Genomic DNA, 25,659 nt, shown 5'->3' with positions numbered 1-25,659 from the left:
TGATCTCCAGAGGTGCTGTCTGATTGTTGAGTTATTCTAGCTTTGTGTGTCTTTTTTTGTAAACCCATATCTGCGGTTCCTTGTTTCTAAGTAGAGCCAACCTTTCATGATAAAAGGAAACATTTCTTCAATTAGAAGATATCAATTTCAAACATGGGAAAATAGATATCTGAAAGTCTTTGTCTCTCTGTAGTAAAATGGAAGAACAGAGTTGACTTAGGGAGCTGAAAATCTATTATACTAACATTCCCTTTAGTGTTACATCCTGGTGAATGGGTGAACTATCCCACTTTTGTTTACAGGAAATTTTAAATTGTGTAAATGCCCTCAAATCTTTTGATTTTCTCATATTCAAAGAAATAGCTATTGTAGGCTATTACCTAAACAAAAATGTCAAATGTATACTGAACATTTAAAATAAGTTTAAACATTGTTTTTTTTAAACTTTATTTAAGACAGGAATATCTGAAATTAAAATGGTACACCTAAAATGGTAAAAGACAGACTAAAGAAAAATACATTGTTTCCACTGCTAATCATATTGTGCATAATAGACATTAAACCTACATACTCTGGCCCAGTACAGTGGCTTGATTAAACGATTGATGTGCAAATAACAATTACAATCAAGCAACTACAGACTTTTAATTAACCTTCGAATCCAAGGGATTCAATTCCAGACTTCTGATTTATCCAATAATGTGCAATAATTCATTTGACATTGCAACAGATTAATCTATTCCCCAAATAATCTGGTGCAAAAATGTTTGAATTCTTGAAAGTTTATAATTGCATTGCATTGTGCAGATTCCACATTTCACAAACGTATTCTTTAAAAGTAATTAAACTAAATGACAGTAACTACATTACATAAAACATGTAACTTCAATGTTCTTTTTTTTTTAAATGTCTCAATTTGCTAAGAATCATGATTGCTGTATCACAGCTCAGTAAATGACATTAAATGCATACAGAGAAAACCTATGATAATCTCTTTTTTAGGAACAAGAAAGCTAAATAACCTATTCCTCCCAACAGACTTACTATAAAACTAGCTCCCAGAAAAGAAGGAGCACGTTTTTTAGCAACTCGAAATGCAGTAGGCAGTACTGCTGATATTAAAATGTTGTTCACATTTCCCAAGACCTTTCGAAAAGTCCTTTGTTGCAACACACGTTCATAGTACGATTCTAAATTTGGTCGTTTTCCATTTCCCCAATATTTTCTGGCAAGTCCAAGGAATTTCAGGCGATGTAATGTTACACTGAGTGATACATCTGCAAGTGTAAAAGACTCACTGCAGAGCCATGGCTGATGTCCTTCTTCTGCGCAAGAGAAATAAATCACATCAACAATTCCAGTTAAATATATAGCACGTTTTATACTCGAGACTTTTCTACAATTACAAGACAAGTTATTTTATTACTTAACTAGTGCATATGTTCCTGCCAATAAAAATGCAGCAATAAAGCAAAGATTCCAGACTTCCTACATCAGCTGGGAAATATAGTGCAAATCATTTACCAAATGCCAATGTTGATTTGTTAAAAATATCGACTAACATCTGGTTGGACGCAAGTACTAATGTTATTTTTTTCTCCCCGTCCTCAATGGAGCATGGAGCAAAATAAACAAACTTTCACTCGGTAACGTAATCGCAAGTTCCAGGATAACATGCAGGTCTATCCCTTGTTTCTCAAACTCCCCACAAAAACTAATATTTAATACATTTAAACTTCCAACCCACAGAATAGTCACAGCATTGAAGATAGTCATTTGGTTTGCACAAGCCACAACATTTCAACACAAAAGCAATTCAGTTTGCCACACTGCACCACCCTCCTTGTACAAGCAACCCCTGCATTACAGCCATTCGTGTAATGGAAATTCACCATTCTCAGTCACAAACAGCGAACCAAAAATTTGAGATGGAAAATATAATCCACTTTGGGAATGAAAATAAATAAATAACATTTTGTTTTCAACTCATTTTTTGATGCATGCACAGATGATACATCTACATATTATGGAAAACCCCATAGTTTTCCAGGAATGTGACCACACTTCTTAAAATGCATGGGTCACCTGTGTAACACTAAATTATTTTTCTTTCATATATCCAGTTCTCTTTGAACACCATGGTCAAATCTGCTCTCCTGCTGCTCAATATTGCATTCCAGACCCAAACTACATCATGTGATTTTTTTGTCATTTTTATTTCATTTTCCAATCATCTTCATTTGTGATCAGTTTGTCATTGTGAACAGTTGCTCTCTATACCCTTTCAAAACCTCCATTTTAATAACTAAACCCCCTTGCCCTTGTAATAGCAGAGATTATGGTCTCACTAATAATAGAGGCTGGACTCATAATTTAAAAGGGACTGAGTCACATCCCACAAAAGGTAATTAGAGAATTTAATTTTAAGTAATTCGCCTTTCAAGTCAATCAGGTCAAAGTCGCTTAAAATAGGCAAATATGGCCATACCACAACCCCATGAAAATGTAAAGTTCCTCACATCAACATACAAGATCTGAGATACAAAATAAATGTTATTGGCTTTGGTTATCCATGCTGGAATGGAAATGTGTTTATACGCTTGCTTGCCACCTACTAACATCTGTTAAAAATATCTAGATGTGGACAGTGTACAAGAATGAGAGACTTATGTTCCTCATTGTTCAGGTTCCTACAGATATTCACTCTTGAGTCACAGAAAAAATACAAAATGGAGGCAGGCCCTTCAGTCCACCAGATTAGCATTCATCCATCACCCATTTTAATCCTTTTTTTAAAATTATTTTCCTACATTCTTACATAGAAACATGGAAAATAGGTGCAGGAGTAGGCCATTCGGCCCTTTGAGCCTGCACCGTAATTCAATATGATCATGGCTGATCATCCAACTCAGTATCCTGTACCTGTTTTCTTTCCATACCCCCTGATCCCTCTAGCCACAAGGGCCACATCTAACTCCCTCCTAAATATAGCCAATGAACTGGCCTCAACTACTTTCTGTGGGAGATAATTCCATGTATTCACCACTGTGTGTGAATTTTTTTTTCTCATCTCTGTCCTAAAATACTTCCCCCTTATCATTAAACTGTGACCGCTTGTTCTGGACTTCCCCAACACCGGGAACAATCTTCTTGCATCTAGCCTGCCCAACCCATTAAGAATTTTGTAAGTTTCTATAAGACCCCCCTCAATCTTCTTAATTCTAGCGAGTACAAGCCGAGTCTATCCAGTCTATCTTCATATAAAAGTCCTGCCATCCCAGGAATCAGTCTGGTGGACCTTCTCTGTACTCCCTCTATGGCAAGAATAGAAACATAGAAACATAGAAATTAGGTGCAGGAGTAGGCCATTCGGCCCTTCGAGCCTGCACCACCATTCAATATGATCATGGCTGATCATCCAACTCAGACAAGAATGTCTTTCCTCAGAATAGGAGACCAAAACTGTACGCAATACTCATGGTGTGGTCTCACCAAGGCCCTGTACAACTGCAGTAGAACCTCCCTGCTCCTCTACTCAAATCCTTTTGCTATGAATGCTAACATACCATTCGCTTTCTTCACTGCCTGCTGCATCTGCATGCCTACTTTCAATGACTGGTGTACCATGAGACCCAGGTCTCATTGCATCTCCCCTTTTCCTAATCGGCCACCATTCAGATAATAGTCTACTTTCCTGTTCTTGCCACCAAAGTTTATCCACATTATACTGCATTTGCCGTGCATTTGCCCACTCACCCAACCTATCCAAGTCACCTTGCAGCCTCCTAGCATCCTCCTCACAACTAACACTGCCCCCCAGCTTAATGTCATCCGCAAACTTGGAGATGTTGCATTCAATTCCCTCATCCAGATCATTAGTATATATTGTAAATAGCTGGGGTCCCAGCACTGAGACTTGCGGTACCCCACTTGGCCTGCCATTCTGAAAAGGACCCATTTACTCCTACTCTTTGCTTCCTGTCTGCCAGCCAGTTCTCTATCCACATCAATACTGAACCCCCAATACCGTGTGCCTTAAGTTTGTATTCTAATCTCTTATGTGGAACCTTGTCGAAAGCCTTGTCGAAAGCCTTCTGAAAGTCCCGATATAACACATCCACTGGTTCTCCCTTATCCACTCTACTAGCTACATTCTCGAAAAATTCTGTAAGATTCGTCAGACAAAATTTACCTTTCATAAATCAATGCTGACTTTGTCCAATGATTTCACCACTTTCCAAATGTGCTGCTATCCCATCTTTAATAACTGACTAGCATTTTCCCCACTACCGATGTTAGACTAACTGGTCTATAATTCCACGGTTTCTCTCTCCCTCCCTTTTTAAAAAGTGGGGTTACATTAGCTAACCTCCAATCCTCAGGAACTACTCCAGAATCTAAAGAGTTTTGAAAAATTATCACTAATGCATCCACTATTTCTGGGGCTACTTTCTTAAGCACTCTGGGGTGCAGCCTATCTGGCCCTGGGGATTTATCGTCCTTTAATCCATTCAATTTACTTAACACCACTTCCCGACTAACCTGGATTTCACTCAATTCCTCCATATCATTTGACCCCCAGTCCCCTGCTATTTCCGGCAGATTATTTTCTTGTCAACTCGTCCTAGATTGTACCACTCATATACACACTCAGGGCTATTTAGTGGCCAATTAACCTAGCAATATATACATCTTTGGAATGTGGGATGAAGCAGGAGCACCTCGAAGAACACAGGGAAAATGTGCTAATTCAACACACAGACAGCACCTAAAAAGGCTGTCCCACTTGGGCGACCTAATTGGCGAGTTTAGAAGAGTTTGAAAAAAATGACATGTTGAAGACCTCCTTGCGTTGACCACCAGGGGCGCCGGGGAGATGGCCAGCCCAGCCGGCAGTCTGTTTGTTTTTTCAACTTTTTGTTATTTTTAGCATCCGTTTAATGTTTGTTTTTATGTTCTTCAGTTTGTTTAATGTGGGGGGCGGGGGAAACGGGGAAAACTTTTTTTCAAGGAGATGTGATCATTTTTCGTATCACATTCTCCGGGCTCTGCGGCCTTCCAACGCTGGAGCTGGAGGCCTCCTCGGACTGTCGTGAGCCTCTCCGCGGGCCGAGGACTTGCCATCGGAGCGGATCCCTTGCCTGGGATCACTCCCACCGCGAACTTACACACAAGGGCTCGAAGTCTTGGGAGAGGCTAGTCGGGAGCTTCAACGCCGCAGAAGGTTCGTCCAGCCCCGACGCGAGGTTCGATCGCCCGGCGCAGGGGAGCTGGCAACCCCCTGATGCAGCAACGCCTCGACGCGGAGGGCCCGAACACCACCAGCTACGGGAGTTAAGACCGTCTCGTCAACGGGGGACTCAAGGCCCCCGACCAAGGAAGAACAAAGGAAGAGAGTTGAACTTTATTTCGCCTTCCATCACAATGAGGAATGTGTAGGAGTCACTGTGGTGGATGTTCATGTTAAATATGTTTTTGAATCTGTTGCTTTTAATTGTATGACTGGCCTGGCCAGTGAAATTCCTCGTATGTTGCAAAACATACTTGGCGAGTAAAATCTGATTCTATGTTGAAGATGACCTCCTTCGACTATGTTAAAGACCAGCTTCGAATAGCTACGACTAACTTTAGGAAAACTGGACACCGAATACTGGAGAATTAAGACAACCTCCTTCGACCTCCCTTCGACTATGATGAAGACTATCTACGACTACCTTCGATTACCTTCGACTATCCTCGATTACCTACGACTAACATGCTCACCTATCTTGACCTACTACGACTAAACATACGAGTAAAAAAAGTATTGTTTTTTTCCATGCGACCTTTTTTTACTCGCGGGCATTTTTCAACACTTTGAAAAATACGCCGTGACCTAGCTGAGGCCTCGGGTACGTGCGGACCACTCTCAAGCATGAAGGAGAGTTACAAAGACTTCCCACGACCTCGTGTCGACTATGCTGCGAGTACGAGTCGAGGGCAAACTCGCCAGAACTCGTGGATTAGGTCGCCCAAGTGGGACAGCCCCTTAAGATTAGGATTGAATCAGGGTCGCTGTGCTGAGACAGTCACTACTAATTGGCCCACTGTACAGCCCATAAAGGTCTCAAGAAAGGTTCTGTATTACCAGACCCCAGTGAAATGAAAATACATTTTTAAATATCCAATACAAAATGACAATTTATTTCTAAAAAATATGAAGCTGTAAGGTTTTTTTTATTAAAAAAGCACCGAAAATAACTTTCACAATTCAATCTCATTGAACAGAAACCTTAATTAAATCTTAGACTTAAAGGCCACAAAAAAAGTCAATGTATACAGCACCACTGGGCAACATTAAGCAGGTTCAGCAAGCCAATGAATGATCTAATGAGATGCTAGAACAAAAGCTCCACAAATTGAAGATATGGAAGTCAAAATCTCAGCTGACGATAATGATTTTAATTGCATATACCATTAAATGAGGCTTGAATCTTTACATAGTCAGATACCTACAGTACAATTTTGATTTCCCCCGCAATGTTAAATAAATGCTTTCCACCAAGTGGAAAAACCTAAAGAAAATATGCCCTAATTTATGAGAAATAGAAAAATACACCCAATTCCCTGCATTTGGCTTTGAGGGATATAACAATTTGATTATTTGCGAGTTCGTCCTCTGGCAATGAGGAAAGGAAAGCAGAACAGTATGCAAGTGTAAAAGTAACTTATTTTAAACTGACCTGGCGTCTCCTCGACCCTTCTCTGCAATTCTGTCTCCACCTGGTCCAGAACATTTTCCAACTCGCATAATATTTTTTTCAGGTAGTTTAGATTATCATGATCCCGTATTTTAGACTGATGAAATAAAAATGTATTAAAACTGAGTCAATTTAAATTACATATGGGAGAAAAAAATTACTCTTTTTAACATCATACAGAGAATAGATTCTGGCAAAGAAATCAAATTAAATGAAAATCAGCAGTATTGCTTATGATGCAGCAGCAAATAATGTGGCATTTTCAGTGAGCATGGTATCTGCTCCTCAGCCTTCTGCAATTTGACCTTTCCTATTTCCCAGAGAAAGGATGCTAGCAGGTGAATGCACACCAAATATTAAATAACTGACAGAACAGATTAAATATATTAAGAATATTTGAATTAAGAGCAGAAGTCATTGTCATTGACCTACACCATTTTCTGAACACTTAGGCAACAGATGTTTAACAAAACCAAGGAGTTTGATACCAAAAAAATGAGGTCCCAAATAATTCTAAATTACAAAACATTAGCATTATCACACAAATACTTCATAGGAAAAATAGAGTAAAGTGATTTTGAAAAGCCGATTTCCACACTACAGAATAACAAGCAAGAATATGCAATGTAATTTGGTAAACTGTAGCAAGACGAGATGAATCACCCAAACCTGGATTAGTTCATGGTTTTACTCAGGTCCACAATTCAATATTTACATATTTTGGTCATTGTTTTCCATTGTTCATATATTTCAAAGTGAAGCTGAAGCCAAGACTATTTGGGATATAACTAGTTTTATCATAAACAGACAATTAAAAAATATTTAAGGCAATGTGCATAATTCAAAAATGTCCAAGATTCATTAACTGCGTTATAAAAACTTTTACCTTGATTTGTTTTTGTTTTGTTAAATATGCTTCACTCAGTTCTGGGTGTTCCTGAGCAAGCTTCTTTAATTCAGATTCTGTGTTTGCAATTTGGCCTGTAAACAAACAACACTGTCCTTTAGATTTCATAAAGATGGATAGGTAACCTCCATTCCACTCACAATGGCTGAACAGTTGTACAGGGTCTTGGTGAGACCACACCTGGAGTATTGCGTGCAGTTTTGGTCTCCTAATCTGAGGAAAGACATTCTTGCCATAGAGGGAATACAGAGAATGTTCACCAGACTGATTCCTGGGATGTCAGGACTTTCATATGAAGAAAGACTGGATATATTCGGCTTGTACGCACTAGAATTTAGAAGATTGAGGGGGGATCTTATAGAAACTTACAAAATTCTTAAGGGGTAGGAAAGGCTAGATGCAGGAAGATTGTTCCCGATGTTGGGGAAGTCCAGAACAAGGGGTCACAGTTTAAGGATAAGGGGGAAATCTTTTAGGACCGGAATGAGGAAAACATTTTTCACACAGAGAGTGGTGAATCTGTGGAATTCTCTGCCACAGAAGGTAGTTGAGGGCAGTTCATTGTCTATATTTAAGAGGGAGTTAGATGTTGCCCTTGTGGCTGAAGGGATCAGGGGGTATGCAGAGAAGGCAGGTACAGGATACAGAGTTGGATGATCAGCCATGATCATATTGAATGGCAGTGCAGGCTCAAAGGGCCGAATGGCCTACTCCTGCACCTATTTTCTATGTTTCTATAAGCTTGAGTATCTTCACCTGACCTTTCACTTAACCAAATTACATTTTCAGAACTGAAACATTTTCAGATAGGCTGAGGGTAGTGACAAGACAAGCAGTGTGGAGATGACCAAGTGGCTCCCCCTGTCAGTCAAGCTTAGGAATAATACAACTGCAAGTTACTTAAATGTTATCTAATAATCTTTCATTCATTGTATATTTTCAGGAAATATCACCATGTTTCTCCAATTTGTTTCTTCTGCTCTTAGTAAACAGACTTTCGATTCTGCACAACATACTCTGTGCCAAGTCATACACCCTACCCCACTCTCAACTCATTGTATTGAAAGCCTGCGTCAGCCAATAGATTCAGATTCAGATTCAATTTAATTGTCATTGTACTAATAGAATAACAGAATCATCACCTGAAACAATTCACACCCACATTTTGCTTCCTGACATGTTCTATTATCATCATCCTTTGTCTGCTATCGACCAATTTGTCATCTAATCTGGTTTATTTTACCCTATATCACAAATCTTCACTTTGCTCGACACCAATACTCGTTTAGCACCATAAAATATTGTTATTCCCCGAGATGCCACCAGACTAGAGTATTTTCAACATTCTCTTTTTTATTTAAAAATCCCATTGGTAAAGTGGAAGTTTCTACAATGTGCTCCATCATCTCTTCCAAATTAGATGGCAAATAATAGATTAGTAATAAGACTTCACCTACAAGGCATGGATAACAACTTGTATTTTTATAGCATCGTAAACATACAAATTAAGCTGGAGAACTGTCATAAAGTGGAACACCAAGCACAAACAACACATTTTTATAAAGGAACAGAGCTAGAGAGATTTAGAGGGGGAATGCTACATGGGTCTAACAATTGAAACCATGGCCAACAATCATGGGATATAGAAATCACGCACATACAATTGCTCATAGGTGAAGGACACAGAGATCCCAGGGATGTAGTCGGAAGATATTATAAAAAAAAGAACAAAGACACGGAGCTACATGAAAGCAAGGATGATAATTTTAAACTGTAGGCATTGTAGGACCATGAGCCAATGTAATCAATAACTGAAAGTGATGGATTAATAGACTTGGGATAAACCAGGAAATGTGAAGTAGAGCTTTGAATTAGCTGAAGCATGTGGAAAGAGGAGGAAGAAAAACAGCCATGAGATGATTGAATCATGACACAACAAAGGACATGGATGTGAGTTTAGGCAGTCAATGGCCTAAAGCGGCAATAGGTATATGATAGCAGGGAGTTTAGAAAGCGAACATCAAATGGCATTCGCAATTGAAACCAACGATGTAACAATCATATCAGCTCTATTCAGGTGCAAATAGTTGAAGCAACAAGTGGTCTTATGTCTAAGTGATCTTATAAAACATGCAGCATCCGTGGAGAACATGGATAGGTGACTTTTTGGGTCCGGAGCCATCTTCAAACCCTGCCCAAGACCATAAGAAATTGCAGATAATCGTGAATGTAGCCGAGACCCACCTACAATCTAGCCTCCCCCTATCGATTCTATCTACAGTTCACACTGCCTCATGAAATCGGTTAACATAATCAAGGATCATCTAAACCCCAGTTATTCCCTCCTTTCCAGTCAGGCAGAAGATGCAAAAGTTTGAAACTACGTACCATCAAATACAGGAACAGTCTCTTTCTTACTACTTTAAAGTCCTCTCATAAGCTAAGGGTATAGTACCTATCTTACAACCAACCTCATTGTAATCCTTGCATTTTTAAAAATCTGCACTTTTTCTGTAACTGTAACGTATAACACTGCAACACTATTCTGCACTCTGAGATTTTTTTTCTGCAAACAAAGTTTTTCAATGTATATCAATGCACATGACAATAATAAACCAATGCCAAAGCAAATAAATAGTCAACTATTAAAATTGTATACAAACATGGAAATGTAGGTATGAATAATAAACTATCTAGTACATTCAAAATAACTTTAGCTGTAACATTGAATTCAGACTTCAGTTTCACCATGCTGCCCTCTACTGGCGATCTATGGTGGACACTAGCTGTTTAAGCAATATATTTTACAGTGTTTTATTTTGAAAATATAGGTACCAAACTGACTATTTATCACAAGTGGCATCCAAAGAGATAATACACAATGAGCAGGATAACATACAACTAAATCTGAGTTATCAGAGTACTCCATCTGGGTCTACTTTAGGTTGACAAAAATGCTGGAGAAACTCAGCGGGTGAAACAGCATCTATGGAGCGAAGGAACAGGTGACGTTTGGAGTCGAGACCCTTCTTCAGACTTCAGTTTGCTTTTCTCCTCAACCAATGCAACATTATTTGCAACTAATATTAAGTGCATAAAATTACTTGATCTAATGTTGTAGGGTGGCGCATAAGTGGCAGCCTCAACAACAGCCTGTCTCGTCCCTTTCTTCTCTTGTTGTTTTTAGTCTGTTTTATTTGTATGTTTTAGTGTATCTATAGTTTTTGTATAATGTGGGGGATGTGGGGTTTGGGGGAAACTTTTTTAAATCTTTCTTCGACGGAGACTCGGAGGGATTGCCATGAGTGCAGTGATATCGGTGTTTGCAGGGACATCGTGCCATGAGAACATCCTGGAGTCTGGTACGAGTGTGGACGGCTTTCTGACTGTTCGGGTGGACAGAGACTGCAGAGAGTGTGACAGCAGTCGGTACAACTCTGGTCACATCACGATGAAGGAACGTGTGTGTGGCCCAGACATTAAACTGATGACTGAGGGTCTCTGCTTATGCTATGTGCCCTAGGGATTCTCACACGCCACTGGTGGCTGTTCATGTTTAATCTTCATGCAGTTTTGTATCTCGCTGCACATGACAATAAAGGACCATTAAACTATTAAAATGCCTAGCTCCAATTTACATCAAAAGTGCAGCCACATGTTAAAATGTACAACTTTCCTAAGCAAGCTTCTGTGATACAAAATAATTATCACACCTTGTTTAAAATATCTTTACCTTCAAGTTATTTTAGATTAGGGCAATGCAATAAATTATATAGTTCTGTTTGGATTTTAAACACGTGAACTAATGCAAATGGTGATCAACATCTGGATTTCAACTACAAATATTGTCAAACTTAAATTTGTAAATTATCCTCCATTTAGGTTTAAAAGGTAATCTGGTAATCAACTATGTTGGTAAATTCTACTTACTGCGAATTCGAGTGGTTGCATATGCAGGAATCATGGAATCCAGAGTTAACTCTGGGTGAAGAATACAGCCATGCGTGTAGGCATCCATAGGGAGAGAATCTAATAATTCTCTGTAATGTTGTACTCTTGGAAAGTACAAACTTCCTTCTTCTGGCATCAATTTGGGGATGTTTGCTGAAGGTACAAACATACAAAGTCGATCCACTCTTATTAAAGAAAGCAATGAGATATGGAAAGTGGAATAAATTTACAATTAACTTCTTTCAAAAGGCTTGGCCTTTGTCTACGAAAGAGATTGCTGGCAAGAATTACATAACACTTAAACACAGAACATTCAACAAGAGCATAACTTAGGTTTTTGATTTTTTTCTGAATTAAAAAGAATTTAAGACAATAAATGCACCTGGAATTTCACTCTGCTAATTAGTTCATTGTGTCTTTTTAATTTTGAGATCTAATATCCTAATGTGTCTACAAACATAAATTTATTTGACATGGAGAATGCATATAATTCTAAATAACATTGAATCTGAATCACATATTACGCTAAAACAGAACAAGCATTAAAAATTACCTCAGGAACTGGAGTCTGCTAGGTCTACACATTCTACAATTGTTGAAATTATATCTATGATTTGATGCAACAAAGGAATAACTGTAAAGGAAAATAAAAATATAAATATGCACATTTGTTCAAAAAAAATCAAACGATTCAAAAATTCTTAACTTGAAAGGAAAATATGAAATGTAAAAATAGTCAAATCTTAACTTAGAAATACAAGTTGCGAGCATGTAAAAGTATGTATATGAAAGGCACATGTTCTTTTTTCAAAGTGAAAGAGTTAGCAATCAAGGTGCCAGAAATTTGTCTGGATCAACATAAACCAGTTATAAGAATATAATCTCTTTCTTAAAAAGGGATCCGAATAGTTTTATAATTTAATCACTTAATACAGTAAAAAAATATTTAAATGCACTTTGCTGTACAAGGTAATTGCATAGAAAGACACAGATGTCCCAATCCAATGCCATTTTGTAGAAGCACAAACACTTACGGCACCAGAAGCCTGCATTCCACGTATCTAGTCCACATCAACCAAAACTGAGCAATTTATTCCCACTTCCCAGTCTTGTAAATAATGACTCAAGTGCTCACTGATATCTTCTTGATGCAATAATTTCTGCTTCTATCATTCTCTCAGAATTCTAGGTCATAAAGTCATACGGCATGGAAACAGGCCCTTCAGCACAACTTGCCCACACCAACCTACGTCCTATCTACACTAGTCCCACCTTCCTGCGTTTGGTCCATATCCCTCCAAACCTGCTCTATCCATGCATCTGACTAATTGTTTCTTAAATGTTGCAATAGTCCCTGCCTCAACAACATCCTTTGGTAACTCGTTCCAACCACCCACCACCCTTTGTGTGAAAAAGGTACCCTTCAGATTCTTATTAAATCTTTCCCTCTTCACCTTAAATATATCTCCTCCGATTCTCGATTCCCCTACACTGGGCAAAAGATTCTGTGCGTCTACCGACCCAATCTATTCCTCTCATGATTTTAATGTTCAATTCAAACAATTTTCAATGTTTGTTTATTCTTTCCATTAGCTAATTTAAATGTATATCTGCTAGTTATCACCTGTGGACACAAGGAATAAAAGTTGGTGTTAGAATTGGCCCCTGATACCTGCCCCACTATTCCATAAGGTGACGGCTATTTCTTTTTAACTACACCAATCATCACATCTCCATTATTCCATGAATATTCAAAAATATATTGTTCTCAGAGAGTACTGTCCTTTTGAATAGTTCACAACATTCATTACATTGAATAAAGAAATCACTGTAAGTCCTAAATGAATAATCTCCTTATTTTGAAAATGTAAAAAAAGTCCTACACCCACCAGCCAGGAAAGCATTATTCCTGCATTACCCGAAATCACCGCTCATTCTGCTAAATTCTCTAGAATATAGGCCTAATCTGCTCAATCTCTCATCATAGGCTCTCCCCCTGGGCAAGGAAATAGGTACTTATAGCTTGATGAGATATTTCTAAACTCTCTTTTTTTTTTTAAACATTGAAAGATGAGATATGGTCCCTAATGAAAATGCATGCAAATAAATGCCTTCAATTTAACATGGATGTCAAACTTCCGTTTGGGAACAATGAGAGGAGAATGTGATTTTGTTTTTACAGCAGAGGGTGCTGTACTTCACTTATGCTTGTGAACCAGGATTACTAACACTTTCACGAGGAAGCTCTGGAAACTGAATCAAACCAAGTCAAATCATCAAATTTGGCCAAAAAACATTTAATGTTCTGGCATTAACACCAGGATGTAATATTTAATTTTAAAAGTGTTGAACTGTAGTTGGTGATGTCAATTATAAACTTAGTTGTCATCGTATCTAGATTTTCATTTTCCCTGATTCACATAAAACACAGGGTTCCTACAAACACTCAGCTTCCTAAGACGTTGCATACTTGAGCTGATCGTCATTCTATAAGCAACGATTTCCTTCTAAAACCTGATAGTTCCATAAATGACCTGATGCTACACGAGCAGGAAATAAAAATACACTTAATGCCAGATACTTGGGTTGGGTTCCAAATCCAATTAGTACAGCCTACTGAAATTTTCAGTTTGAACTCATGGAAAATGAGCAAAATTATTAATTAATGAAAAATACATCTTCAGGAAACTAGTGGTCTGTGGAGGAAACAGGAAGGAGTACAAGAAATAAAATTATGCTTTCTTAATAAATTTCGTTTCAATTTAATTAAGCCTCCAAATCACATGTCCACATATGCATGTACCCACAGGCACACACCCACAAGTATTTTCTTGAATATTACCATCTTCAAATTTGTTCTCCATGTAATCAATGATCTGAGTGGATTCACAGATAATGTTGTCTCCGTGTATTAATACAGGTACCTCTCCTGCTGGATTCAAACGCATAAACCAAGGTTCGTTGTGCTCACTTAATGGTAGGTTGACATCATACTCCTCGCATTTTAGCCCTTTTTCAGCAATAACCAAACGAACCTGAAAACAGTAAATAACCATCATCACTACCACTACCACAGATCATGGTACCTAGCAAAAGCATTGAATTGTCCATTGCTCCAAAAATGTGCTTGGACTCAGCTTTTATTAATTGTATTTATCATAGCCTGAGTGCTAAAGTGCACTAGTTTACCATTTAAAAACATACTTTAGCAAAAAAAATTCAAAAAGATCAAGAAACCCAATGTCATACTACATGTCCTCAAATTCTTTCCTCCAAGTAATTTGGCTTTATGACCAATAGTACATTACACATTTCCCCAATATCGTGCAAATCTTGATTCAACTGAAGTCTTGTAGAAACAAGGATCTGCAAATGCTGGTTTGTAAAAAAAAACCCACTAGGTACTGGGGTAACTTAGCAGCTCAGGCAGAATCTCTGGAGAACATGGATAGGTGAAGTTTCAGGTAGAGTCCCTTCTGATCCTGTCTGAAGAAGAGACCCGACCCGAAACGTCACCCAACCATGCTTTCCAGAAATGCTGCCTGACCCACTGAATTACTCCAGCACTTTGTCTTCAACTGCCTTGTCTTGCCTTAACTAGCCTTTTCTAATACTCGTATTTTGCATTCCTAACTCCATTTGCAATGTTTCAATCACCAGAAGTCCATGGATTGCATTTCTAACCACAAGAAAAGGGACATTGTATTATAGCACTAAAACCAAGCTTGTTGAAATCGGTTCTCAATTCAAATGCATTCCCCACTCATTCCTCCAAGGCAGAATATCATCCTGCCCAGTTTATTTTCTTAAATTTCATTCATTTCACTTGCAAGACCAACATTTACCACCACCCATTTTCCTTGGGGATGAGGATCACAAAAACACAGCAATCCATGTGAAGATACTCCCAGTGTTGCATGTGGCAACTTCCCAGAACTTGACTCAATAATGATTATAACACATCTTTCATAACTAGAGCCAGGATTATGCCATAAATGCCATGTGCCTTTTCATGCCTTTTTTGATGATTTCACCAGGATAATGCCTTTTTCACAATCGAGTGCCTAAATCAGCCTTTTTTTGACTTTTTGCAAAAAAGTTATGTTATTTTCTCTTGTTGTACCGTTATTACAATGACGTTTTCCATATTAACACGTTAATATTAATGTTATTATTAACGTGTTAACATAATATAACTTACAAGAAAACTTCCACCACCGGGGCAAAACTGGGGGGGCCACCATCGGTATTTCATTCATTCGTGCTGGTTCGGTTTTCTCCAAGATCTATTTAAGAAAGAAATCCAGATGGGGGGGGGGGGGGCAGGAAAAAAAGGAAGAGGCGGTGACATTAGGACCAGAAGGAGAGCTGGGTAGGGGGAGGAGGGAGATGGCAAAGGCTATCTAAAATTAGAGAAATCAATGTTGATACTGCTGGGGTGTAGACTACCCAAGTGAAATACCCAAGCTTGTCTCCTCACTACATTTACTGCTGGCTCCAGTCGCAAATATGAGTTTTCCAGTGATCTGTGCAAGGCATTCATTAATGCTGGAATTTCACTGTGGAAATTGGAAAACAAATATCTCAGAGGTTTTTTTAAAGAAATGGACAGAGGAACATATACCAAGCGAATCATCTTAACGGAAAAATTATGCTGACAGCAACTTCAACATTGCTGCAGGTCAACCATCAAAGGAGTATTTGTTCACATCGGAAGTATTGGATAAGTCAAACAGCTCAACTATTGCTCAGTTGTTTACATCTTCACTTGCTGTACTTTGGCGAGAAGGTACAAAACACGAGAATATTCTTCTGTTGTTGATTAAAAAGTTCTATTCCCCAAATGTTGCATTAGCTTAGCTCAAGGACTTCATAGAATTGCCAAGCACATACGTAGCTTGTTTCCAAATGTCGATCGCCTAATTTCCAATGTCAAGAATATCCTCAGAGTACCGTCACGTGTACAGTTGTTCAAGGAAATGGCACCTGACATTCCGCTACCTCCTCAGCCTGTTTTGACTAGGTGGAGTACATGGCTCTCTGCTGTACTATACTATAAATTTTGAAAAGATAAAATAAATCGTCAACTGTTTTGAAGAAGAATCTGCTGCAGTCTGGATCATCAGTGAAATCATGCAGAAAAAGTCCTTCCACCGCAATCTTGTGTTTATTGCTTCCAATTTTGCAAACTTCCCATAAGCTATCACTTACCTTGAGAAACGTGGCAAAACATTAGTGAATATCTTGCAGGTTTTCAACAAAGTAACTAACGATATTCGTAAAGTTCCTGGTGATGTAGGTAAAGACATACACGGAAAAGTGTGAGAGTGATTTTAACTAACAAAGATCTTGACGAAATCCAAAACATAGCTAAAGTACACAAAGGTAGTTGTAATACACAAGATATCAACATGAATATAGAGTTGGTAGCTTGTTTTGAGTATGCACCAGCGACCTCAGCTTGGGTAGAAATAAGTTTTTCACAACTGAAGCATACTCTGTCTGACAGACGGCATAGTTTTAAAAAAATGCTAGTAATTATGTACAATCCGGAAATTTTGGTCATTTAATGAATTATACCTTTATATTATTATTTTTAACCATATTTTGTTGGTGGAAAAGGCCTTTTTATGCCTTTTTTGTCATAAATGCCTTTTTCATGCGTTTTTTGTAAATTTATTATGCCTTTTTGCCTGCCTATTTCAGAGTTTTTTAGTGCCTAAACATCCTAGCTCTATTCATAACAAAGTGCAATTTGGAAGGAATTTTGGTAGATTGGGGTGATTAAATCTTCCTGTTGGCCATATTCTTTGAGTCAATGGAGGTCACAAACATTTTAGGGCAGTTACTAAAAAAAACCCGACAAGCTAAAGCACATTTTATAAAGGTGTACACTGTAGCTCTGGTGCACTCACAAGAGAAAGAGTACGAGTGAATGATTCAGATGGTGGACGGAGCATCAATCAAACGTATTACTTTTCTTGGATGGTGTCCAGCATCAGTTTGTTGTCATTGCTCCACTCATCCAGAAAAGTGGAAAGTATTACATCACACACCTGACCTGTCTATTGCAACGAGTGGGTCGTCCAGTGCGGAACGTGACAGCATTACTTGTCAGTACATTCTTACACTTTGCCAATGATAACATACTAACTGGAGCAAGAAATTACTTACTCGTTCTCGGACAGGTCACACAATGTGCAAAATTTAGTTTATCGGAACACTTGACAACAGTTATATCTAGTTCTGAAAGTCTTCAGGATATTGTTGGATTGCAAATGTTGCCCTAAATTTCAATTATTTCTACAAAACTTTATCGATCAATGTTTGACTCCCAAGAATTGATAAAGCAAGCGTTTTATATCAGATGTTCACTACAGAATAGCAGATTTCATTCTCTGCAGATCAATGAGGGATATGTCAAACCATTAGGTTACCGACTACAGCAAAACATTCCTGCATTTAGTTGCTTGATCTATCAAAAACTGCCCAATATGGCACCGTAATAGTGTCACACAAATCAAAGGAATAATTTCTCTGTCTTCTCCCGTGTCCAAAGATTTTAAGGGTAACCTCAAACTGCACGGAAGTCACTGAAAGTATTGTTAGAAGAGAATTAAAAACAAGGCTTACTGACCCCAAGGGAAGAAAAAATGTTTTTACAATTTGTTTCATTTGACTAGGTGAGGTGTTCCATTTTGGGAGCACTAACATGGGCAGAACCTACACAGTGAACACTCTGGTGAGTGTTGTAGACCAGAGGGATCTAAGAGTACAGGTAAATGGTTCATTGAAAGTCACATCACAGGTAGACAGGGTGGTCAAAAAAAACATTTGGCACATTGGCTTTTATCAGTCAGAGCATTGAGTATAGAAGTTGGGAGGTTAAATTGCAGTTGTACAAGACATTGGTGAGGCCACATTTAGAGTATTGTGTTTAGTTTTGGGAACCATGTTATATGAAAGATTTAGTCAAGCTGGAATGGGTGCAGAGAAGATTGACAAGGATGTTGCCAGGACTCGAGGACTTGAGCTGTTGGTTGAGCAGGCTAGGACTCTAATCCTTGGCGCCCAGAAGATGAAGGGTGATCTTATAGAGGTGTACAAAATCATGAGAGGAATAGGTCGGGTAGTCATACAGAATCTCTTGCCAGAGTAGGGGAATCAAGAACCAGAGGACAGAGGTTTAAGGTGAGAGGGGATAGATATAATAGGAACCAGAGGTGTAACATTTTCCCCACAAAGGGTGGTGAGTGTATGGAATGAGCTGCCGGAGGAGGCAGTTGAGAAAGGTACCATTGCAATGTTTAAGAAACATTTAGATATGTGCATGGATAGGACAGGTTTAGAGGGATATGGGCCAAACGCAGGTAGTTGGGACTAAAGTAGATTTGACGTGTTGGCTGGTGTAGGCTAGTTGGGCCGAAGGGCCTGGTTTCCACACTGTAAGACTAGGACTAATTTGCCAAACTCCATCATGTTGAATAATTTAACTGCATAAGCCAAACAGCAAAGCTACCACTTATTTTAATTTTAAATGCTCTAGATCTCAGTCAGCCAAGTCAGTATATTGTTGTAAAGATTTTCAATATCTCTGTACAATATACATAGCTAAAAATACAAAATCCTTACAATGTCCAAAGGAAAATGCGAATAGGAGGCACATTTTAAGTGGATTCACACAGATTCACTGGGCCTGTACTTGCTGGAGTTTAGAAGAATGAGGGGGGACCTCATTGAAACAGACTGAATAATGAAAGGCCTGGATGGAGTGGATGTGGAGAGGATGTTTCCACGAGTGGGAGAGTCTAGGACCAGAGGGCACAGCCGCAGGATTGAAGGATTTTCCTTTAGAAACATAGAAACATATAAAAAAGAAAATAGGTGCAGGAGTAGGCCATTCGGCCCATCGAGCCTGCACCGCCATTCAATATGATCATGGCTGATTATCCAACTCAGTATCCTGTACCTACCTTCTCTCCATACCCCCTGATCCCCTTAGCCACAAGGGCCACATCCAACTCCCTCTTAAATATAGCCAATGAACTGGCCTCAATTACCTTCTGTGGCAGAGAATTCCACAGATTCACCACTCTGTGTGAAAAATGTTTTTCTCATCTCGGTCCTAAAAGATTTCCCCCTTATCCTTAAACTGTGACCCCTTGTTCTGGACTTCTCCAACATTTGGAACAATCTTCCTGCATCTAGCCTGTCCAACCCCTTAACAATTTTGTGTCATCCGCAAACATGGAGATGTTGCATTCAATTCCCTCGTCCGAATCATTAATATATATTGTAAATAGCTGGGGTCCCAGCACTGAGCCTTGCGGTACCCCATAGGTCACTGCCTGCCATTGTGAAAAGGACCCGTTTACTCCTACTCTTTGCTTCCTGTCTGCGAGCCAGTTCTCTATCCACATCAATACTGAACCACCAATACCGTGTGCTTTAAGTTTGTTTATGTGGGACCTTGTCGAAAGCCTTCTGAAAGTCCAGATATAACACATCCACTGGTTCTCCCTTATCCACTCTACTAGTTACATCCTCGAAAAATTCAGTGAAATTCGTCAGACATGATTTACCTTTCATAAATCCATGCTGACTTTGTCCAATGACTTCACCACTTTCCAAATGTGTTGCTATCCCATCTTTAATAACTGACTCTAGCAGTTTCCCCACTACCGATGTTAGACTAACTGGTCTGTAATTTCCCGTTTTCTCTCTCCCTCCCTTTTCAAAAAGTGGGGTACATTAGCTACCCTCCAATCCTCAGAAACTACTCCAGAATCTAAAGAATTTTGAAAAATTATCACTAATGCATCCACTATTTCTGGGGCTACTTCCTCAAGTACTCTGGGATGGAGCCTATCTGGCCCTGGGGATTTATCGGCCTTTAATCCATTCAATTTACCTAACACCACTTCCCGGCTAACCTGGATTTCACTCAGCTCCTCCATCTCATTTGACCCCCGGTCCCCTGCTATTTCCGGCAGATTATTTATGTCTTCCTTAGTGAAGACAGAACCAAAGTAGTTATTCAATTGGTCTGCCATGTCCTTGTTCCCCATGATCAATTCACCCGTTTTGGACTGCAAGGGACCTACATTTGTTTTAACTAATCTTTTTCTCTTCACATATCTATAAAAACTTTTGAAGTCAGTTTTTATGTTCCCTGCCAGTTTTCTTTCATAATCTATTTTCCCTTTCCTAATTAAGCCCCTTGTCGTCCTCTGCTGTATTTCTCCCAGTCCTCTGGAAGGCTGCTTTTTCTGGCTAATTTGCATGCTTCATCTTTTGTTTTGATACTATCCCCGATTTCCCTTGTTATCCACGGATGCACTACCTTCCCTGATTTATTCTTTTGCCTAACTGGGATGAACAATTGTTGTAGTTCATCCATGCAGCCTTTAAATGCCTTCCATTACATATCCACCGTCAACCTTTGAAGAACCAATTGCTAGTCTATCTTGGCCAATTCACGTTTCATTACCCTCAAAGTTACCATTCTTTAAGTTCAGAACCCTTGTTTCTGAATTAATTATGTAACTCTCCATCCTAATGAAGAACTCAACCATATTATGGTCACTCTTGCCCAAGGGGCCACGCACAACAAGACTGCTGCTCTCTCGCTGGTTCCTCTATATGTTGGTTTAGAAAACTATCCTGCATACATTCCAAGAAATCCTCTTCCTCAGCACCCCTGCCAATTTGATTCACCCAATCTATATGTATAGTGAAGTCACCCATTATAACTGTTTTACCTTTGTTGCACACATTTCTAATTTCCTGTTTGATGTCAACCCCAACTGCACTACTACTGTTAGGTGGCCTGTACACAACTCCCACTAGCGTTTTCTACCTCTTAAGTGTTTCGCAGCTCTACCCTTATCGATTCCACATCCTCCAAGCTAATGTCCTTCCTTTCTAATGCATTAATCTCCTCTCTAACCAGCAACACTACCCCACCTCCTTTTCCTGCCTGTCTATCCCCCCCCCCCCCCCCCCCCCCCCCCCCCCCCCCGAGTATTGAATATCCCTGGATGTTCAGCTCCCAGCCTTGGTCACCCTGAAGCCATGTCTCCGTGATCTTAACTAGGACATAGTCCTTAATAGCTATCTTCACATTCATCTCATCCACCTTATTACGAATGCTCCTTGCATTGAGACAGACAGCCTTCAGGCTTGTTTTTACAACACCCTTACCCCATACAATTATGTTGAAAAGTGGCCCTTTTTGATTTTTGCCCTGGCTTTGTCTGCCTGCCGCATTTCACCTTGCTACCTATTGCTTCTACCCTCATTTTACACCCCTCTGTCTCTCCGCTCACATTTAAGAAACCCTTTCCCTTTAACTCCATCCTCGACTATCCCATTTGACACCCCACCCCCCCCTCTTATTCAGTTTAAAACCACCCGTGTAGCAGTGGCAAACCTGCCTGCCAGAATGCTGGTCCCCCACCTGTTACGATGCAATCCTTCCCTTTTGTACAGTTCCCCCTTACTCCAAAACAGATCCCAGTAATCTAAGAATCTAAATCCCTGCCCCATGCACCAGTTCCTCAGCCACACATTCAGGTCCCGTATCTCCCTGTTCCTGCTCTCGCCAGCACGAGGAACTGGAAGCAAACCAGAGATAAGGAGGAAGATGAGGAGGAATTTCTTTGGTCGGTGGTAAATCTGTGGGATTCCTTGCCACAGTCAGCAGTGGAGGCTAAGTCAGTGGATATGTTTAAGGCAGAGATAGATAGATTGTTGATCAGTATGGGTGCCAGGGGTTATGGGGAGGAGGCGGGTTAGGAGAGGGAAATGGATCAGCCATGATTGAATGGGGGAGTAGACTTGATGGGCCAAATGGCCTAATTCTGCTCCTATCACATTACTTATTATGGCCTTATAAGTGTTACTACCACCACTTTAAATACTTCATCTGATATTCATACAGCACGGAAACCGGCCCTTCTGCCCAATTTGTCCATGCCGACCAAGATGCCCCATCAAAGCTAAAGAGTGCTAGCCTCCACAACTATCTGGTACAGAATTCCAGGGATTTACCACCCTCTACATGCTTCAGCTTTGGTGACTGGCGCTTTATCTTGAAACTATGTACCCCATTTAAGATTCTCCCACTAACAAAAATATTTTGACATCTAGTCTGTTGCATCCCCTCAGTCACTTGTGCTGCAATAAGATCACCCTGCATACTAAATTCTAAAGAATACATACTTAACCTGCTTAGCCCCTGGCCTCTAGATCATATAATCCTCTCATTTCAAAAATTAGCCTGGCTAGCCTAGCTCTTTAGGACTATCAGTGATGCTATTATTTTTTTTTTTTAAATAAGGAGATCAAACCAGTAATTGACATTAGAATTCCTTCCACAGAAATTCACCCATTACACAACAAGATTGTGCACAAGGGAAAAGATAATCAGGCAAGATTAATTAGCAAATATTTACAAGGATGTTTCAAGACTCAGTGGCTTGACCTATAGGGAAAGGTTGGATTTGATAAGGCTTTATTCATCAGTGCACATGGGGTTGAGGGGTGATTTTATAGCTGTATAAAATATGAGGGAAATAGACAAAGTGAATGCACAGAATCTTTTTCCCAGGGTAAGGGGAATTAGAACAAGAGAACATAGATTTAAGATGAGAAAGGACAGATTCAATAAGAACTTAAGAGGAGCTCACCGTCTCCATCACAGGAGACAGACTATTGACCGATATGTCTACTTTTAAGAGGATACTTTTTCTGCAGAGGGCATTGGCTATATGAAGAAGTAGTTGAGGCAAGTACAATAACAACATTTAAGAGACATATCGATAGGGACAGGTACATAGATAGACAGAAATGGGCCATACGAGGAAAAATAAGACGAACTTAGCTGGGCCAGCTAAATTGGCCCAAAGGCCACGTTTCAGTGTTGTTTGTCCAATCTGGCGTGGAAACTGCAGGTAAAATCGCGATGAGCATCAACCCAAAATCATCCATCTCAACCCTCCCCTCCGAGCCCAGCAGCCTCGGCAGGGCGCTCCCTCCCTTCTGACTCTCTCTCCCTCCCTCCCTCCGGCCCCGGCAGGGCGCTCCCTCCCTTCTGACTCTCTCTCACTCTGGCCCCGGCAGGGCGCTCCCTCCCTCCCTCCCTCCCTCTGGCCCCACCCTGCCCGCTCCCTCCCTCTGGCCCCACCCTGCCCGCTCCTTCCTCGCCGACTCACTTTCTGCGAGCAGAAAGACTGCGACCAGTGGTACAGGACCAGTTTGATACGAGTATTGTCGCATATCGCGGCGACCTGCTGCTGATCCCGCTCGCCAGCCTCCCGGCCTTCTTCACCGCCGTGGCGCCGCTGCCGATCCGCCATCGCAGCCCCTCACTCACTCACTCACTCGCCCCCAGAGATATTATAACGGAGCGATCTTCGCTCACCCCCACCCGCAGCTTTGCGCCTGCGCCGAGCCACAGTGCATTCTGGAAACATCGGTCCATGACGTCACCCCGACCGGCGAGGTATCCGGAAACTACAACTCCCACAATGCATCGCGGGCGATTTCTCCTCCGCTTCCGGCTGGAATCTTTAAAAAAAGAGGTGGAGGTACGGGCAGGAATGGAAGAAATTCCAATAAGAGGAATACTGGAGAGCAGAAGGCACGACTATCAGTGTGTGCTTCTGGAGAATTAAAAGTCTGTGTATGGCCTGCTGGATAGCATAACAGCAGGCTATTGGGAGCGTCTGGGGTGATGAAGATGCAAAGGACAATTCAGCAACAAATATTGCTGAGGTTTGGAATAAAGGAAGATAATATCCAATATACGGAAGTATGTTTTTGAAGGGTAGGGACTGTAAGGCTGAATTTTAGGTGTGGAAAGGACAGCATAGGTATAAATAGTCTGTGTAGCAAGGGACTGCAGATGCTGGTTTACACTGAAGATAGACACAAAATGCTGGAGTAACTCAGTGGGACAGGCAGCATCTATGGAGAGAAGGAATGGATGATGTTTCTGGTCAGGACCAAAGATCTTTCGTCGGGACCCTTCAGACTGACAGGCAGGGTAGAGGGAGACTGGAGATATAGAAGGGTAAGGTGCCAAAACGGCAGATCAAAGTAGGCGATTTTCAAGGAAATGTAGAATGATACATTGTTGGCTGAAGGTGACAATGAGGTAAACAATCAGTACAATTAATCAGGAGGGCAGTGAAACTGGTCGGAGTACTAGGTGGGGGAGGGAGAGAGGGAAAGCAAGAGTTACTTGACGTTAGAGAAGTGGGGTGTAAGCTGCCCAAACGAAATATGAGATGCTGCTCCTCCAATTTGCATTGGGCCTCACTCTGACGGTGGAGGAGGCCCAGGACAGAAAGGTCAGTGTGGGAATAGGATGGGGAGTTAAAGTGTTTAGCAACTGGGAGATCGTGTAGGTCTCGGCAGACTGAGGGAAGGTGTTCAGTGAAAAGGTTACCAACCCTGCGCTTGGACAGGAAGGCTCTGCAGAGGGTAGTGAGGGGAGCAGAGAGGATCATTGGCGTCTCCCTACCCTCGGTACAAGAACTGTTCCAGAGTCGCTGTCTGAAAAAAGCTCTGAGAATAGCTAAGGACAAGCTGCACCCCCTCCACACACACCTGGATCTCCTGCCATCAGGCAAGAGATACCATAGCATCAAAGCCCGGACTACCAGACTGCTAAACAGCTTCCTGCCACAGGCTGTGAGGCTGCTAAACAGTCACTCTGTACTCACAGTCACCTGATTCTACGGCTTTGCACTGACATTTTAATAACTCTGGCACTGGCCACTCAAATCAGCTGCCATGGACATTTTAATGATTGTTTTTACTGTATTTTAATGTTGCTATTTTACCTGCTTTTAACTATTTATACTGTTTCATCAGGGACTGGATTGTTTTTACTGTTATTATCTGTGAAATGTTTTAAGTTTCATGTGCGATGCTCCCGTATTCCCTGGGAAACGTCTTCTCATTTTGCACTGTACAACTGTTGCTTTGCAAGATGACAATAAAGGTTGATTGATTGGTCTCACTGATATATAGGAGTCCACACCTGGAACAGTG

General features: G+C 40.4%; 1 protein-coding gene across 5 annotated transcripts; it reads right to left on the bottom strand.

The window, feature by feature from the left end:
• Positions 1-430: 430 nt before the first annotated feature.
• Positions 431-24,052, bottom strand: gdap1 (ganglioside induced differentiation associated protein 1). 5 transcript variants are annotated; one of them, XM_055634504.1, is made up of 7 exons: positions 23,814-23,943; positions 15,800-15,884; positions 14,441-14,633; positions 11,578-11,751; positions 7,627-7,721; positions 6,723-6,837; positions 431-1,325 (listed from the first exon to the last, which is right to left on the bottom strand). In XM_055634504.1, exons 2-7 carry the CDS (start codon positions 15,851-15,853, stop codon positions 982-984), a joined length of 975 nt encoding a protein of 324 aa, XP_055490479.1. In that variant the 5' UTR covers positions 15,854-15,884; positions 23,814-23,943; the 3' UTR covers positions 431-981. The 5 variants fall into 5 exon arrangements, with proteins under 5 accessions (XP_055490479.1, XP_055490477.1, XP_055490481.1 ...); XM_055634502.1 differs by lacking the exon at positions 15,800-15,884 and having other exon boundaries at positions 23,814-24,052; XM_055634506.1 differs by lacking the exons at positions 15,800-15,884; positions 23,814-23,943 and adding an exon at positions 12,152-12,232 and having other exon boundaries at positions 14,523-14,633.
• Between the last annotated feature and the right edge of the window lie 1,607 nt (positions 24,053-25,659).

Source organism: Leucoraja erinacea, chromosome 4 (genome assembly GCF_028641065.1).
Source record: "Leucoraja erinacea ecotype New England chromosome 4, Leri_hhj_1, whole genome shotgun sequence".
NCBI classification, from domain to species: Eukaryota; Metazoa; Chordata; class Chondrichthyes; order Rajiformes; family Rajidae; genus Leucoraja; species Leucoraja erinaceus.
The sequence above is the reverse complement of the archived record's forward strand: the minus strand, read 5'-3'. Positions and strand labels throughout refer to the sequence as shown.